At 36.1% G+C, this 15,994-nt stretch overlaps 1 protein-coding gene across 3 annotated transcripts; it reads left to right on the top strand.

The window, feature by feature from the left end:
* The first annotated feature begins 1,544 nt into the window (after positions 1-1,544).
* GTPBP8 (GTP binding protein 8 (putative)) lies at positions 1,545-15,871 on the top strand. 3 transcript variants are annotated; one of them, XM_057696521.1, is made up of 6 exons: positions 1,545-1,926; positions 3,478-3,576; positions 5,627-5,757; positions 7,169-7,268; positions 9,375-9,493; positions 13,109-13,628. In XM_057696521.1, exons 1-6 carry the CDS (start codon positions 1,591-1,593, stop codon positions 13,188-13,190), a joined length of 867 nt encoding a protein of 288 aa, XP_057552504.1. In that variant the 5' UTR covers positions 1,545-1,590; the 3' UTR covers positions 13,191-13,628. The 3 variants fall into 3 exon arrangements, with proteins under 3 accessions (XP_057552504.1, XP_057552506.1, XP_057552503.1); XM_057696523.1 differs by lacking the exon at positions 13,109-13,628 and adding an exon at positions 15,296-15,871 and having other exon boundaries at positions 1,591-1,926; XM_057696520.1 differs by lacking the exon at positions 13,109-13,628 and adding an exon at positions 9,694-9,987 and having other exon boundaries at positions 1,591-1,926.
* The last annotated feature ends 123 nt before the right edge of the window (positions 15,872-15,994 follow it).

Here is a 15,994-nt window from a genome sequence, read left to right as displayed (position 1 = left end):
GATATCAACATTCTCAGTAACTAAACAGTTATTACAAATCAATTTTTTAAAGTGAATAAACTAATAGAAAACATGATGTTTACAAAAAATAAATACAAATGGCCGAAACAAAATCTCAAAATATGTTTATCCTGTTTAATAATGAGGAAAATATTAACTAAAACAAAAAATAAATTTTTTCATCTATGTATGGCAATATTATACATTATAATACCCTACTTTTATAATGTCTGTTTTGATGCTATAATACTGTTGTTATTAGGGAGTAATTTGTTGCAATTTCTTTAGAAGACAGTTTTTCTACAGAAATATGTAAAATAGAAGCGCACTTGCCTCATGCCCCATCAAGTCCTCTTCCAGGAATTTAGCCTATTTCCTTAAGTGTGCAAAGGTATCTATTCATGAGTGCTCATTGTAACACTGTTGTAATAACAAAACCTAATTAGTGATCAATAAAATACTGGAGAAATAAAAGGACTAATATGTCTCCATTAAAAACAATCATGTAGATCTGTATGTACTGATATAGAAAGACTTCCAAATATATTGTTTAAAAAATTTTAAAGGCTTTAGAACAGTATTTTGAGTTAAAGTACCATAAAGTATATGGTAATATATATACACAAAATGTCTGGTGTGTTTACAATAAAGTGTTTTCTTATGCAGGAGTAAGACTAGGGGATGGAGGAAAGCCTCAAAGCCTAATGCAAAGATTAACAAAAAATTAGCTGGCCAGCAGTAAGTCAGGCTACTCTCAAAATCGTTGGTCCTGTTCATTAACTTTTGTGTGACATTAATTCAAGAATTGCCCTGACTAGTCACTGAAAAACCTGGGGAATCGCTCAAGAGACCGTGAGTTAACGTTGCTATGGTTATAGAAGATCCATCGTCTTTTAAGCAGGTATTCATTGTATCATGATCCCTGTATCTCCCATTCCAGCACTTATCAGTTGGAACTGCTTTAAGAAGAAACTTAAGCTGCCATTAAGTAACTTCACAACTCTTGAACACCTGTGCAAACTGTTTTTTCTTTTATTCTGTAAGAAATCTCCAAAATTTAATGACATTTCCTGCAGCTATAGAGAAGGCTGAATGAAATATGAATAGTCCGTCCCTTGAAAGCCAGGTGCTCTTTCAACTACATTTCTCACCAGCCCTTTTCATTCTTGCTGAAGTGCTTTTTCTACTGATCTGTACCGCGTCAACGATCCGTGAGAAAACCAGAAACTGTGAAGAGTAAACCGGCCTGAAATCCACCAGAGCTTCGCACATTTTTCTTCTTCACTTGAGCCTCAAGGCTCACACAGACAGATCTGTCTCTTCACCTCTGAAAACCGTTAAACAGCCTCCCCACAGCGACAGACAAGTCAAAGGCACAGCTCTGGGACGGAGTGTGAAAGGCACCCAGCAGGTTTTATCCCCTGCGGGGCGACACCTGCCTGCGGCTCTCTGTACGCAAAGAGCGTGGGCGGGAATGCGAAAAGCCAGCGCAGACTACAATTCCCAGCAGGCGTAGCGGGAGCCGCAGCACGCACGCGCGTTTCAGACCCTGGGAATGCGGTCCCGAGGCGGGGCTTCTAGAAAAGGAAAATGGCAGCACGCGGTCTGCCGCCTGGCGTGGGCCGGCTATTTGCGATGAGGGCAGAGCTGGGGAGCGGAAGACGAGCTTACAGCACGTCCCAGGCCTTCACGGAGGTTCTACGGCTGCCAAGCAAGCAACTGACGAAGCTCGTGTTCCCGCTGCAAGAACTCGAGCGGCATCTCGCCCCGGGCTCAAAGCCGGACTTTCACCCGAAGATCTTCGACCCAAGCCTGGAGGACATCGGGAGGGCGGAGACCATCTTCACGGCCGCCGCCCGGAACCGCATCGAGTACGTCAGTTCCGCTGTGCGTCTCGACCACGCCCCAGACCTCCGCCGCCCGGAGGTGAGAGCAGCGGCCGCCTGCGGCTGGGATTCTGCCATCATCTCTGTCTTGTCAGCAAACCTGAGAGATTTACTAGCTTTGTATGGACGCGTACCATTGTTGTAACAAAGTAAGCAGAGATAGTTTGAGTTATTTTGGTTGTGAATGTAAAATACTTTAAAAAGGGTTTAACTGTCTTTTTTCCATTTAATTGAAGTAGGGAAAACGTGCCGAGACAAATTAGACAAAGTGAAGAATGTGAAAAGTATAGTAGTTTCACAAATGACGTGAGCCTTATCAGTACGTAATTTTCACCCAGTCTGAATTTCCTATCGTGTGCAAAAAAAAATTATATATAGATTGCAATAATCTATAAGATTTTTTAAAACAACTTAAGTGAAACTGAGTGTGCATTTTGTGCGTGTCCTGCAGTTTAATATTTTGTTCTGTCAAAAGAAGGCTCAGACCTCCTTACATATTTGGGATGACGGTACCACTGCACTGAAATTTTTTTGCTAAGATATTTAGAACTGCTATAATAACTTAAGAATACGTAAATCACTTAATGATGCTGAGATAGCATCGCTTTTCAATTTTCTAAATTACTGGACTTTTTGCGTAGTTTTTTTTTTGTTAAGTTTTATTATCTATATATTTTCAGTGGATTTAATCTGGCAGAGCACTTGAAGTTTATGCAGGACCCGGATCAATTCATTTTGAAGGACTGACCCCAGTTTTCCAGAATATATAGCATTGCTGGCCCCTGCCCACTAAATGGCACCCAATCATACTGGTGACCAAAAATGCCCTTACAGATTTCTAAAACACCCCCGGGGGCAGGTACTGCCCTCATTTAGAAGTAGTGATTGGAACTGTACCCTCTTCGATACTGTATTAAAAAGCAGAGCCTTTTGTATTAATGGTTAGTATTAGGAATATTTTGTTGCTTTCTACATGCAGACTAAAGGAGCAAAGTTTAATTGGAACAAGAAAGGTCCAGAGGAAGGAGTAATTACAGTGGTGTTATGGTGTACTTTGAGAGTTTGTGGGGAAATGGGGTTCCAAACATGAGTGACTTTAGAGCTAGTTGTGTTGAAACGCGTCTAATTTTTAACTTCAAAAATCTTTGTAAATATGGAATTCTTAATAAATGTTGCAGATATTCTTGAGTGGCATAGTGTAATTAAAAGCATAGGCTCTGGATATAGATGTCCTGAGTTCAGATTCCAGCTTATCCACTTTCTGGCTGTATAATTTTGGGCCAGTTATTTAACCTCTCTTTGCCTCCATTTTTATCACCTGTAAAATAAGGATAATTCTATCATCTATCTCATAGAGATATTGTAAAAAGTAAATAAGAAAATATGTTAAGTGCTTTTAAAACAGTACCTGCCACATTGAAATCATTTAGTAGATAGTAGCTGTATTTTAGAATTTAGGTTTGACTAACCATAAGCCACTTTTTATGGTCAGGCAGGACTGAAGAGTATTCACAGATTTTTGCAGCTAATACATTATATAATAATATATGTATAAACTAGTACTCAATTATCTTCTCTTTGCTTTTATAAGGTGTGTTTTATAGGCAGAAGCAATGTTGGAAAATCCTCTCTAATAAAGGCTTTATTTTCACTTGCCCCAGAGGTTGAAGTTAGAGTCTCCAAAACACCGGTATGTTGAAATTTAAAATATAGCTAAACTACCTCTGAACTGATTAAGATGAATAATAAATGTTGGGGGAGGGAGGTTACAAGAAACCATAATTGCTAAGTTCCTAGAAAAGTGGTTTCTTTCAAACAAGTACAAATGTATGACATTTCATTAATGTCTGTGTATTTCTCTGAAGAAAAGCAAGTGTATCTGAATTTATGGTAGTAGTCTTGCCAGTATCTTGAGGAAATCTTCCTTGATCCATTCGTTTCCAAAGAGTTGTTCTGTTGTCATTCTATATTTGCGTCTTTGAGAATGATCATCTGGTTCTACACTGATTTTAAAGGAAACAGCTTTAAAGTGTATTTTTTTTCCTCCTGTAATCTTTTATACCTTGCTAACTCATATATGTACACCAATCAGGCACTTCCCAGTTTATCCAGAGCCAAATTATGTGCCTAATATCCCAGCCAGTCTGCTATAGTAGCTGTCGTTTTTTAATTTCTTATGCTTTTTTCTCAATAATGCAGACTCTACAAATATTTAAGGTACCCTCTCCTCAGAACTCACCCCAGTTGCCCTCACCTTATCTATCCTTGGCAAAATGTTCGCACCAACCCAATGCTCACTGCCCCCTTTCCTTGCATTGGTACGCTTCCCTGAGGCTTCACTGGTCTTCTCTTGCTCCCCAGTTCTTCATATGGTTGACCCCGATACCATCCCTGAACGACTGTAGTCATTTGTTAACCCTCCTATCCTTACTCCCTCCTGCCCTGCCTCACCAAATACCCCAGCTAGATTCTCACTTCTAGGTAGGGTTGTTCCCTCTCTGCTATGAGAGGACAATGGAAGAAATGTATTCTCAACATTCCTAATCTGTAATTCTGAAATTATTTTCCTGTAGATAGACACATAAGCTGCCTGGGAACCTAAGCATCATTTATAAAATCTTTCCTCTGAAAATATTTCTTCTAAGTTCAAAACAATTGACTTTTAAAATTATTTGTCTTAATCTTTCCTTTTCTGGTCAATAAATGTCCGTGGACACAAAACCACATGAATAAACCACTTCTTATCATCTTTACATCACTTTTAGTTGCACAGATATTTTACAGTTGTACATGCTTTTTAAAAACATGGCTTAATGAAAGCACTAAACCCATCTAATAAAACAGGCAAAACATCTTGATTTTAGGAAAGTAATAGTCTAGGCATAATATACTATCAGGCTTCGCATCTAAGTTTTATGCAAACTTGTATGACTGATAGTAAGCATTTAAATTCCTTCCTTTTTAACGGAATTCATTCCTTTTTAAAGTGGAGATATATTATTCATCAGAGAATATTGACTAATGCAGTCATACTATTTAGAACAGTATAACTTTTTTGCTGAAAGGGAGCTAATGAAATAGGAAAGACGCGAAAATATTTTGCCTACGTATTTCTATTATGGAATCTGAAGTTCTTGAATCATATAGATTCTCTTTAAAAAATGAATCGGAGGGGCTTCCCTGGTAGCACAGTGGTTAAGAATCCATTTGCCAATGCAGGGGACACAGGTCTGATCCCTGGTCCAGGAAGATCCCACATGCTGTGGAACAACTAAGTCCATGCACCACAACTACTGAGACTGCTCTCTAGAGCCCGCAAGCCACAACTAATGAGCCCACGCTCCACAACTACTGAAGCCTGCCCGCCTAGAGCCCGTGCTCTGCAACCAGAGAAGCTACTGCAATGAGAAGCCTGTGTATCGCAACGAAGAGTAGCCCCCGCTCTCCGCAACTACAGAAAGCCAACGTGCAGCAATGAAGACCCAATGCAACCAATAAATAAAATAAATTACTAAATTAAAAAAAATAAATTGGAGGGAAGAAGTAGTATCATCTAAGCTTATCTCCAGCCACTTGTCTTCTATCTTGTTTTCCTGTATCATCATCAGCATAGGGTTATATTCAGAATAGTTTTATGCTTTTAATAAATAATTGTTGATGGAACAGAAACTATTTTGAGTCATGAAGTATATAAAGGACATATTTTAAGAAAGCTTTTATTTTTCCACTTTCTTTTTCAGGGTCACACAAAGAAGATGAATTTTTTCAAAGTTGGAAAATATTTTACATTGGTGGACATGCCAGGTTATGGCTATAGAGCACCTGAAGATTTTGTTGACATGGTAGAAACCTATCTAAAAGAACGAAAGAAGTAAGAAAAAATTTTTCTTATAATAGTTATATTTAACCCCCAAACATATTCTCATGAATACGAGGGTGAGTCAAAAATTATCCACACTCTGGCTGTAGAATTTACAGAGGTTTTAATATAACCGGAGTGCGAATAATTTTTGACTCACTCTCGTAGAACATTCTACACGTGATGAACACTTCAGCTTTATCAAATGACTTTTTTAGAAAGTCCACTTTATTCTCATAATATTCTACAATATGGTATTTAGGAGCAAGGTATATACTGCCAGCTTAGTTTTTTTTTGTTTTGTTTTTTATTTTATTGGCTGTGTTGGGTCTTTTTTGCTGTGCGTGGGCTTTCTCTAGTTCGGCGAGCGGGGGCTGCTCTTTGTTGGTTGCGCGGGCTCCTCATTGCCATGGCTTCTCTTGTTGCGGAGCATGGGCTCTAGGCATGTGGGCTTCAGTGGTTGCAGCACATGGGCTCAATCGTTGTGGCTCACGGGCTCTAAAGCGCAGGCTCAATAGTTGTGGCGCACGGGCTTAGTTGCTCCACGGCATGTGGGATCTTCCTGGAGCAGGGATCAAATCTGTGTCCCCTGCATTTGCAGGCGGATTCTTCACCACTGCGCCACCTAGGAAGCCCTGCCTGCTTAGTTTTTTCCTATAAGTTAGCCTAAACTTAAATTCAGTTGTTTTCCTAAATTGAGACTATAAATAGTACTTTAGCAGACTTTATTAATTTTTTTATACCAAACTCTTTGCTGTTTTTTAAAATGAAAATTGTCGGTTAATATGGTATTTACCAGATTTAAATAAACTTTAGTAAATTCTGATTATCCTTAAAATACTTCTAACATCACAGCCTCTGTAAATACTACCTTTTTTGGTCTCTGTAGGTATTAAAGTAGCAGGTCAATGTTTCAAGCAGTGCACAATGTATAGAAAAATTTCAAGTATCTTGCTTGTAGCTTTACATAGAAACTAAGATAAAATACACAAAATACAAAATATAATGTGTTTGGTTTCTGTCATCTGTTAGTCTTAAAGTAATATTTGAAAATTTAGACATTTTTATGGTAACTTATAGTTAATTGGGTTCCCGTTTCTTTCTGCCACTAGAGTTCAAGCTCTTAGAGGAAGGGGCTCATTCATCTCTGTATCCAGTTCTAGGCAGAGTATCTTATGTTCAATATATGCTATTGAATATTAATATTAATGAATTTAGTTGTTGAATGTAAACAACATTGAGACCTATTGGACTGTAGGATGGAATTCATGGTGAATTGAGAATTCCTTTTGCCTAAAGAAATTTTTAAATTTTGAATTGATAATTATTCAAAGGAAAATTTCTTATTATAGTGAATGTCGGGGGAAGAAATGAATGAGCATATTTTATATTGCTGTTAATCTTCATTTCTGCATTCTTATAGTTTGATGAGAACATTTTTGTTAGTGGATAGTGTTGTTGGAATTCAAAAAACAGACAATATTGCCATAGAAATGTGTGAAGAATTTGCATTACCTTATGTGGTAAGTATTTCTTTCAAATCATGGTTGCAATTAGAAATAGTTCCGTGTGTGTGTGTGTGTGTGTGTGTGTGTGTGTGTGTATGCGCACGTGTGCACCTTTTTAATGAATGAGTAGGTCTTGCCTCCTCAAAAGATAAAGGAGTACTTTTTAAAAAATCTTTTCAATTTTCAGCCATTAATATTAAAATAAGTTCTGTGGTACTTTTATTCCCTTTTCCTCCTCCTAGCTTTTAAGTTTTCAAAATTATAGTCAAAGTTTTCTGAACTGTTCATTTAGTGTTCCTAAGTACTTTTCTTTGTTTTTTGTTTTTTGCATTTATTGACAATATAAATATTTTCTAAGACTCATTATTAGCTCCTCAACAGTAGTTTGGCAGATAGTACTTATCAGAATGTGAATAAAACTGCAATTGAAAAATTTGCTAAACTAATTTGGATTTTAAGAACATCACAAGAATATAGTAGGCTCCAGCACACATAAGTAGGATGTTTATATTCTTAAAGAAAACAAAATTTCTTATGAGAATATCTTACCAGTGTTCTTTCTGTTGTTTACCTTAGAATAGAATATAGATTAGTAGATTGGTATCCACATTTTATTTTGCTTTGTAAGTTTTCCACATAAAATGGCAGGCTTAAAGTTCTTCTCTAAGGAAAAGAGCCCATTGACTGTAATTTGGTCTCAAAAAATGTCAGAAAACCACTAAAATGTAGTGGTTTTTGGAGTTTAATGCAAATCAAACCATGTTAGCAATCAGAAACTTTTTTGTATTCTTGGGGTTATGGAATTCTTGGGGTTTGCAAAAGCGCTGTGAAACTAATATTAGAAATAATTTTTGGTTATGAGGAGACAAAGGATTGATAAACAGTCTACATAGTAAAAAAAATAAAAATAAATAAAAAGCCCAAATATCGCCCAACTGGTTTTATTAAGTGATAGTACTCCTGATTTGATATCATAGATATCATTTTGTGAAATCATATATTTTTCTCAGTTTTAACTTTAAGGAAATATTAACCTTCCTTCTTTGGAAAAGAAGTTGTGATAGAGGAATTATGTCTCCTTTTAAATATCAGCATTCATTAATTTTTTTTGTAACTGAAAAGCATAAGTGGTTAGTTATGAAATTTAATTTTATAGAAATTCCCTAGGAAAACTTCTGACAGATACATCAAGGTTTTACTTTTTAATTGATTTTGTAATCATCCATGCCTTGACCTTCCTCTGGTATGTATCGAAAATTGTCTTTGAGTAAGTAAATTATTCAAAGTATTTACTGTTAAACCTAGTAGTCTAGGCTTACTTGGAATATAACTATATATAGCTATAACTTGGAATATAACCGTAGTGGCTACAATCTACAAATAGCCTGATTTCTAATTTTTCCTTTAAATTTTACATATAAGGCAGAACCATTCTGTAGTTCAAAAATGATTATAAGTTGGCAGTTTTATATGGATCAACCTAATAATACTCACTTCTGTATGTTAAACCACAAGATATATGGTGATCGTTGGAAACATTTGGCATATGACAACTGCAAATATGGCTCCAGCGTCCTTTTCACTGGTCTTGAATCCAAGCTATTATGGCCTTGTGTAGTTAAAGTATCAGAAACAGCAAACATATATAGTGTATGCTTTATATATTTGTATACATTAACTTATTTAATCTCAGCAACTCCTTTAGGAGGTATTGCTTTTATTTTGTAAATGAGGAAACAAGCACCAAGAGGTTAAGAAACTTGCATAGGTCACCTAGTACTTATTGAAAATTTGTAACTAAAATGTGTAAAACTGTATATTAAGAAATAACAGTTGACCCTTTAACAGTGTGGGAGTTAGGGGTGCCAACCCTCCTTGCAGTCTCACATCCAAGTGTAACTTACAGTCAGCCCTTCCTACTCAGGGTTCCTCCATATTGGTGGTTCCTCCATATTGGCAATTCCACATCCACGAATTTAATCAACCACAGATTGTGTAATACTGTAGTATTTACTATTGAAAAAATCTGAATATACGAGTGAGCCTTTGCAATTCAAGCCCATGTTGTTTAAGGGTCAACTATACTTTATTTCTAATGCTTAAATATTTGTTTTCCTACAGATGGTATTAACAAAAATTGACAAATCTTCCAAGGGACAACTTATAAAACAAGTACTTCAGATCCAGAAATTTGTTGACACTAAAACACAAGGATGTTTTCCTCAGTTGTTTCCTGTAAGGTAAGAGTTGAATTGTCTTTATGTACTAACATATAACTTTATGTACTAACAACCTTTAGCATTAAATCAGTGTTTCTGAAATTGAGGTATCACTTAAAATTAGAAGAGTTTGGAAGACTATGCATTTAGCCATGATTTATTGGTATAAGCCATCAACACTTTTTTTTTTTTTCTTCCCTTGTTCATTCTTCCTCCTGCAGGTTCTTGCTAAATCTTCCCTATAGTATCTTCATGATCTTTCTACCACAGCACGTTTCAACCCTAGACCACAGTAGAAGTGAAAACTTTTTACTTTCTAAATCAGCTAAACAACAGCCACAATAAATATACTACCATCCCTTTCTCAGTTCTAAAGAAAAACAATTCATCTTTATGGTAGAAAGCTCATTCAGCTGTGAAGGATAAGAATTTTCCTTTTAAAGGATCATATGTAAAGAAGAAATACTTCAGACTGTACTCTGTAGTTCTCAAAACCCAGTTCAGAAAGTAGAGTTATTTATACTCCTTGCTTTTATTTGCTTCACCAAGTCCCAGTACATGCCTCCAAAAGGGAATTTGGCCTACTCACAGAATAATTATTATAAAATAAGTCAAGTTTTATTTTTTTCTCTTCCTGTATGATCTTGGTAGGAGAAAGGTGGAAGTATGAGTAGACATGTAGTCCAGCAAGGTTTGAGCTTTAAGCCTGTTGGCAAAAGTTAAGTGCTAACCTTCATGTCTGAACTCTGCCCCAGCTGAGTAGAGAAATAAGTGGTCAAAGTCCCCTAAAGATTGATGCTGGGATCAGTCTGTTTTTAATAAATGATATGGAAGAAATATATAAGTAGGCACAATATAATTGCTTCTATGGTTTTCAAGCAAATGATAACTGACTCTTAAGGACAAAGAAAATCATATGAGTTAATGGAAACGTTGCAGATGAGTTCATGGTGCCATAGTTAGTGTGTGGACTACCAACTTGTCTCTCTCCTTTAAACCATACATGTGTAACTTCAGTTGTAACTAAGAATCATTATGCGCTGTTCTCAAGTAGGCAGCTTTGGTCAAAAAGTGTAAAATGATGTACTTTATCAAAAAGAGAATTAGCAATTTAGCAGAAGAAATTTTACCTGTTTCATATACAGATATACACCATACCGTATCCATAAAAGTTCATGTGTCTCAGGAAACCATGTGTTCACTTCCATGAGACAAATGGATGAATGGATATGGATGGATACAGTATGACAGATCAATAATAGACACAATAATGGTGACAGTGATTTTTTTTTTAAAAATCATGAAAAGTCTGCATTATCATGGTAATTGAATCTCTGTGACAAAAAGAACAAATTAAAGAGATCAGAATTTTAGTCTGGGAAATAAAAAGTAAAATAGAAGATATTCCAATGGCATTTTTCACAGAAATAGAACAATCCTAAAAACTGTGGAACCACAGAAGACCCTGAATAGCGAAAGCAATCTTAAGAAAGAACAAAGCTGGAGGCATCACACTTCCTGATTTCAAACTGTTATAAAGCTATAGTAATGAAAACAGTATGGTATTGGCATAATAACAGACACATAGGTCAGTGGAACACAGTAGCCAATAAATAAATAGCCCATGCATATATGAGCAATTAATTTACAAAGGAGCCAAGAATATAAAATGGGGAAAGGACAATAAATGGTGGTGGGAAAATTGGACATCCACATGCAAACGAATATGTAAGACCTGAAACCACAAAACTCCTAGAAGAAAACAAGGCCCCTAGGCTCCTTGACATCAGTCTAGGTGATGAGTTTTTGGATCTGACTCCAAAAGCAAAGGCAGCAAATGCAAAGATAAGTAAGTGGAACTACATTAAACTAAAAGATTATGCACAGTAAAGGAAGTTATCAACAAGATGAAGTCAACCTAATGAATGGGAGAAAATATTTGCAAGTCATATATCTGATAAGGGCTTAATATCCAAAATATATAAAGAACTCATACAAATCTAGGGAAAAAAAAATCGGATTAAAAAATTGGCAGAGGATCTGAATAGACATTTTTCAAACGAGGACATACAGATGACTAACAGGTATATGACAAGATCCTCAATATCACTAATCATCGTGGAAATGCAAATCAAAACGACAGTGAGATATCACCTCACATCTGTTAGAATGGCTATTATCTAAAAGACAAGAAATAACAAGTATTGGCAAGGATGTAAAGGAAAGGAAATCCTTGTGCACTACTGGTGGGAATGTAAATTGGTGCAGCCACTAAGGAAAACAGTATTAAGATTCCTCAAAAAACTAAAAATAGAATTACCAAGGAATTACACTCCTAGATACATACCTGAAGATGAAAACATTAATTTGAAAAGGTATATGCACCCCCATGTTTGTTACAGCATTATTTTCTTTTTTTGTTTGTTTTTTTGGCACACGGGCTTAGTTGCTCCGTGGCATGTGGGATCTTCCTGGAGCAGGGATCGAACCCATGTCCTCTGCATTGGCAGGCAGATTCTTAACCACTGCACCACCTAGGAAGCCCTACAGCATTATTTTCAATAGCCAAGATATGGAAACAAGCTAAGTACCCCTCAGTGGATGAATGGATAAAGATGTGGTATTACAGTTGACTCTTGAACAGTGTGAGGGGTTAGGGACTTTGACCCTTGGCCCAGTTGAAAATTCGAGTATAACTTATAGTTGACCCACCATATGCACATTTCCTCTAGATCCCTGGATTCAACCAACCGAGTGTAATGCAGTAGTATTTACCATTGAAAAAATTCACATATAAGCAGATAAATGCAATTCAAATCCATGTTGTTCAAGTGTCACTCTGTATACACAAGTAGAATATTATTCAGCCAAAAAAAAGAAGGAAATCTTGCCATTTATGACAAGATGGATGGACCTTGAGAGCATTATGTGACATGAAATAGGTCAGAGCAAGATAAATATTGTGTGATCTCACTTACATGTGGAATTAAAAAAACAACAATAACAAAACAAGCTCTTAGATGCAGAGAAGAGATTGGTGGTTGCCAGAGGCAGAGGTTGGGGGTAAGAGAAATGGGTGAAGGTCAAAAGGCACAAACTTCCACTTCTAGAATAAGCCATGGGGATGATGTAATATACAGTATGGTGACTACAGTTAGTAATACTATATTGCATATTTGAAAGTTGCTAAGAGAGTAGATCTTAAAAGTCCTCATCACAAGAAAAAAAATATTTGTTAACTATAAATGGTGACAGATGTAACTAGATGTATTGTGGTGATCATTTGGGGATATATACAAGTATTGAATTGTTGCACCCCTGAAACTAATATAATGTTATATGTCAGTTACACCAAAAAAAAAAAAAAAAAAACCCTTTAGTCTGGAAAATAAAAAGCAAAATAGTAGAAGTGAAATTTTTAGAATCATGAAGCTAATAGATAACGTGGATCTCCAGATTTAGACTACTACAAGAGGTTGGGGGAAGAGAGGAAAAGTAGGACAAATTAAGACATTCTGTTTCATAAATGGAACTCATAAGAGTTTGTAAACAGATTTTAAGTTAGATGAATTCAGATCTGTTACTACCTCTGAAGTAAGGAAGAAAATTATTTTGATTTTTCTTTTCTTTTCACAGTGCTGTGACCTATTCTGGAATCCATCTGTTGAGATGCTTTATAGCAAATATAACAGGAAACCTTAAGATTAATGGCTTCTAGTTTAGCTGAAGATTCAAAGTTGTCTATGCCAACTGAAGTTAAAGACTTAGAATTTCAACATTGTTTTAAATGTTGTGTATCTGTAACTTCCAGAAGGATGACTTCAGCTTTAAAGTCTGCATGTTCCCAAAGCAAGAATGAATTTGTGCCTGCATGTGTGGAAAGGTTTATACATCATTGAATTATGCTGTTTATTATAAGAGATACCAGCAATTTTTCCTGTTTAAACTGACAAACAAGAGCATATAGAAGTCCATGAAAACCTATTTCCTACTGTGTAGACGAGGGTTTGCCATATTATTTACTGGGTTTTTGTCTTTTAAAGGAATGTCTATTATATGTATTTTTTAAGATATTACAATGGACTAGGTAAAAAGGGGGCTACTTTTCTGTTAAGCACTAATAGGTTGAAATAAATTCTCATATATATGGCTGTAACTTATCTTTTTTTAAGAGACCTTATTTGAATATAAAAAATAATTATTCTTGATAAAAGTTCATTCAGTCCATAGTGGAAATACCAGTTATTTCAGGCTGGCGTCAGTCGCTTGCACAGGGCTCAGAATCAGAAGACTAGAACTCAAGTTCCAGTTCTGACATTTATTATATGCTGGATGTTGGACAGATTACTTGAGTTCTCTGAAATTCTTTTGTAACTTACCCCAGAAGCTATGAAGATTGAAATGTGAAAAGGACATCTGCATATTCTACATATTTGTAAAGCAAAACCAACTCAAGTATATAGCAAAATTCACAGGTACATTTATCACAGAAAACATCCTGTCGTGGAGGAAGTAACATTTTATTTAATGAAAGACCCAAAAAAAATTTTAGTGAGAAAACTGATTTGCAAAGGGCAAGAGAAAAAAGTTGATGGGACAGTTTATAATTGGTTCTGAAAAGATTCAGAATGGAAAGATAAAGCTTTTCTTTGAACTAATGTTAATGGAAAATTTTTATGAAGATGCTACTGACCGATTCATATAAGTGGCTTAGCTTTTCAAAGTGAGGCTGAATATTAAAATGTTATAGCAGTAGCACTGGATAAAAAATTAACTCTGTAAAATAACTTTGTTACTTTTTTACACAATTCTATTCTGAATGTTTTCAGTTTTATACTTAATAGTGCTGCTTTATTCTAACCAAGCAGTGATTTAAGCTTTAAGAAAAGACTTTTTATACAGGCATTCACCAAGTAAAATGTATAATAACAACAGAATTATCTTAAAAGTCATCTTTCTGCCTGCCAGTGTTTCTTTACTGCTTGTCTTAGCCTTACTTCTGGTTCTTCCCAAGACAGAAGCTGGCATTACTTCTGGTTCTTCCCAAGACAGAAACTTGTGTCCAATAGTTTACTGGGGATGTGATCCCAGGGAACAGGAGTGAAGGGGAAATGAACTAGATGGAAGGAAAGCCAATCAAAGATGCACTGAGTTGGAAACAACATAGCACTAGGACTTGATCTTGAGGGATCTGAGGAGCTTATGAAATGTGCCTCTGAACTGTCTTTGAAGGGGGGTTAGAGGATGGCCCCCATACCTCCTCCAAGTTGTGTATGCCCAAATGCCAAGCAGTTGCTATAGCTTGTCAGAAGCCAGCAGGCAAGGTGCAGTTGCCCAGTCCTGCTTGAAACTGGTTGCCATACTAGTGGCCGAAGTAACAGGCCAAGAGGATTTGAAGTGACACATGGGAGGTCTACCACCCTGCTCCTATAAATGACCAGAGTGTGTGAATGTCCCAGAAGTGATTAAATTGGTATTCACTATAATGACGCGAACAGTATTTTCTAGTCTAATTTACTGGGTAAGTTATAGGTTTGTGTATTTAAGATTTCACTTTTAAAAATTTAAAACATTTGAATTTGTTATTTAGAAAAAAATAACTGATATAGAATACTATGTTCCTTATATATAAATTATCGTTTTATGGACACATAAAGCTCTTTACTGTTTTTCCCAGGATCGTAAGGGGCAGATGGGAGGAGGAGATAACGAAACATACTCCAAAGGAACATTAATGAAGTAGAAAAAAAATGCTAGGCTTATCATTTAATCAAGTTTTACCTCCTTAGAAAATTCACTGAACCACTCTTTTTTCCAATGAAGGATGATCTCCAGAGTCTCTTCCAGCTGTAAAAGTTTATGATTCTTGGACAAATAATGCCACTTCACATGGAGGAACCTAAGCCCAGGGAAACCTACTAACTCCAGATGACTGGTGGACGCATGTGCAAATAAAAGCAGAAGCAGGACTGGACTTTAAATCTTAGAAGCTGATGGCTATTTCTAAACTTGTCATGAATGAGACTTCCTTAGTATTGTCCATGTTTTAAAGCACTAAGTAGCTCTATCACTTGGTAAGAAACCAGAAGAAATATAAACAATAAAAAGTGACTAGAGATTAAGAATTCTGAATTAAATAGGATATTTAGCAAGGCTTCAGGAAACAAGGAAGCTAAACCAGTGTTTATCTAACTGCATTTCAGGCTACTTGCATCAAAATCACCTGAGCCTCTTATCAAAAATGCAGACATCTGGTCCTATCCCCTAGCCACATTTATCAATCTCTTCGGAAGGGACTCAAAACCTGCATTTTTAAACAACCCATCAAGTGATTCACAAAACATCCTACAGTTTGAGAACCACTGGTACAGTATTGTAGGTAAGTGGGAAAATGTACAGAAAGCAGACAAGGAGAGAACAAGGCCAGATAAAAGAACAAAAAAGAAACTAAAAAATGATAGGATGGCTGAGGAAAAGAAGGATGCAGTATATACCAGGGCACTGTTTTATTTTTCTATAAAT

This window comes from Hippopotamus amphibius, chromosome 10 (assembly GCF_030028045.1).
Source record: "Hippopotamus amphibius kiboko isolate mHipAmp2 chromosome 10, mHipAmp2.hap2, whole genome shotgun sequence".
In the NCBI taxonomy this organism is placed as follows: domain Eukaryota; kingdom Metazoa; phylum Chordata; class Mammalia; order Artiodactyla; family Hippopotamidae; genus Hippopotamus; species Hippopotamus amphibius.
The sequence above is the reverse complement of the archived record's forward strand: the minus strand, read 5'-3'. Positions and strand labels throughout refer to the sequence as shown.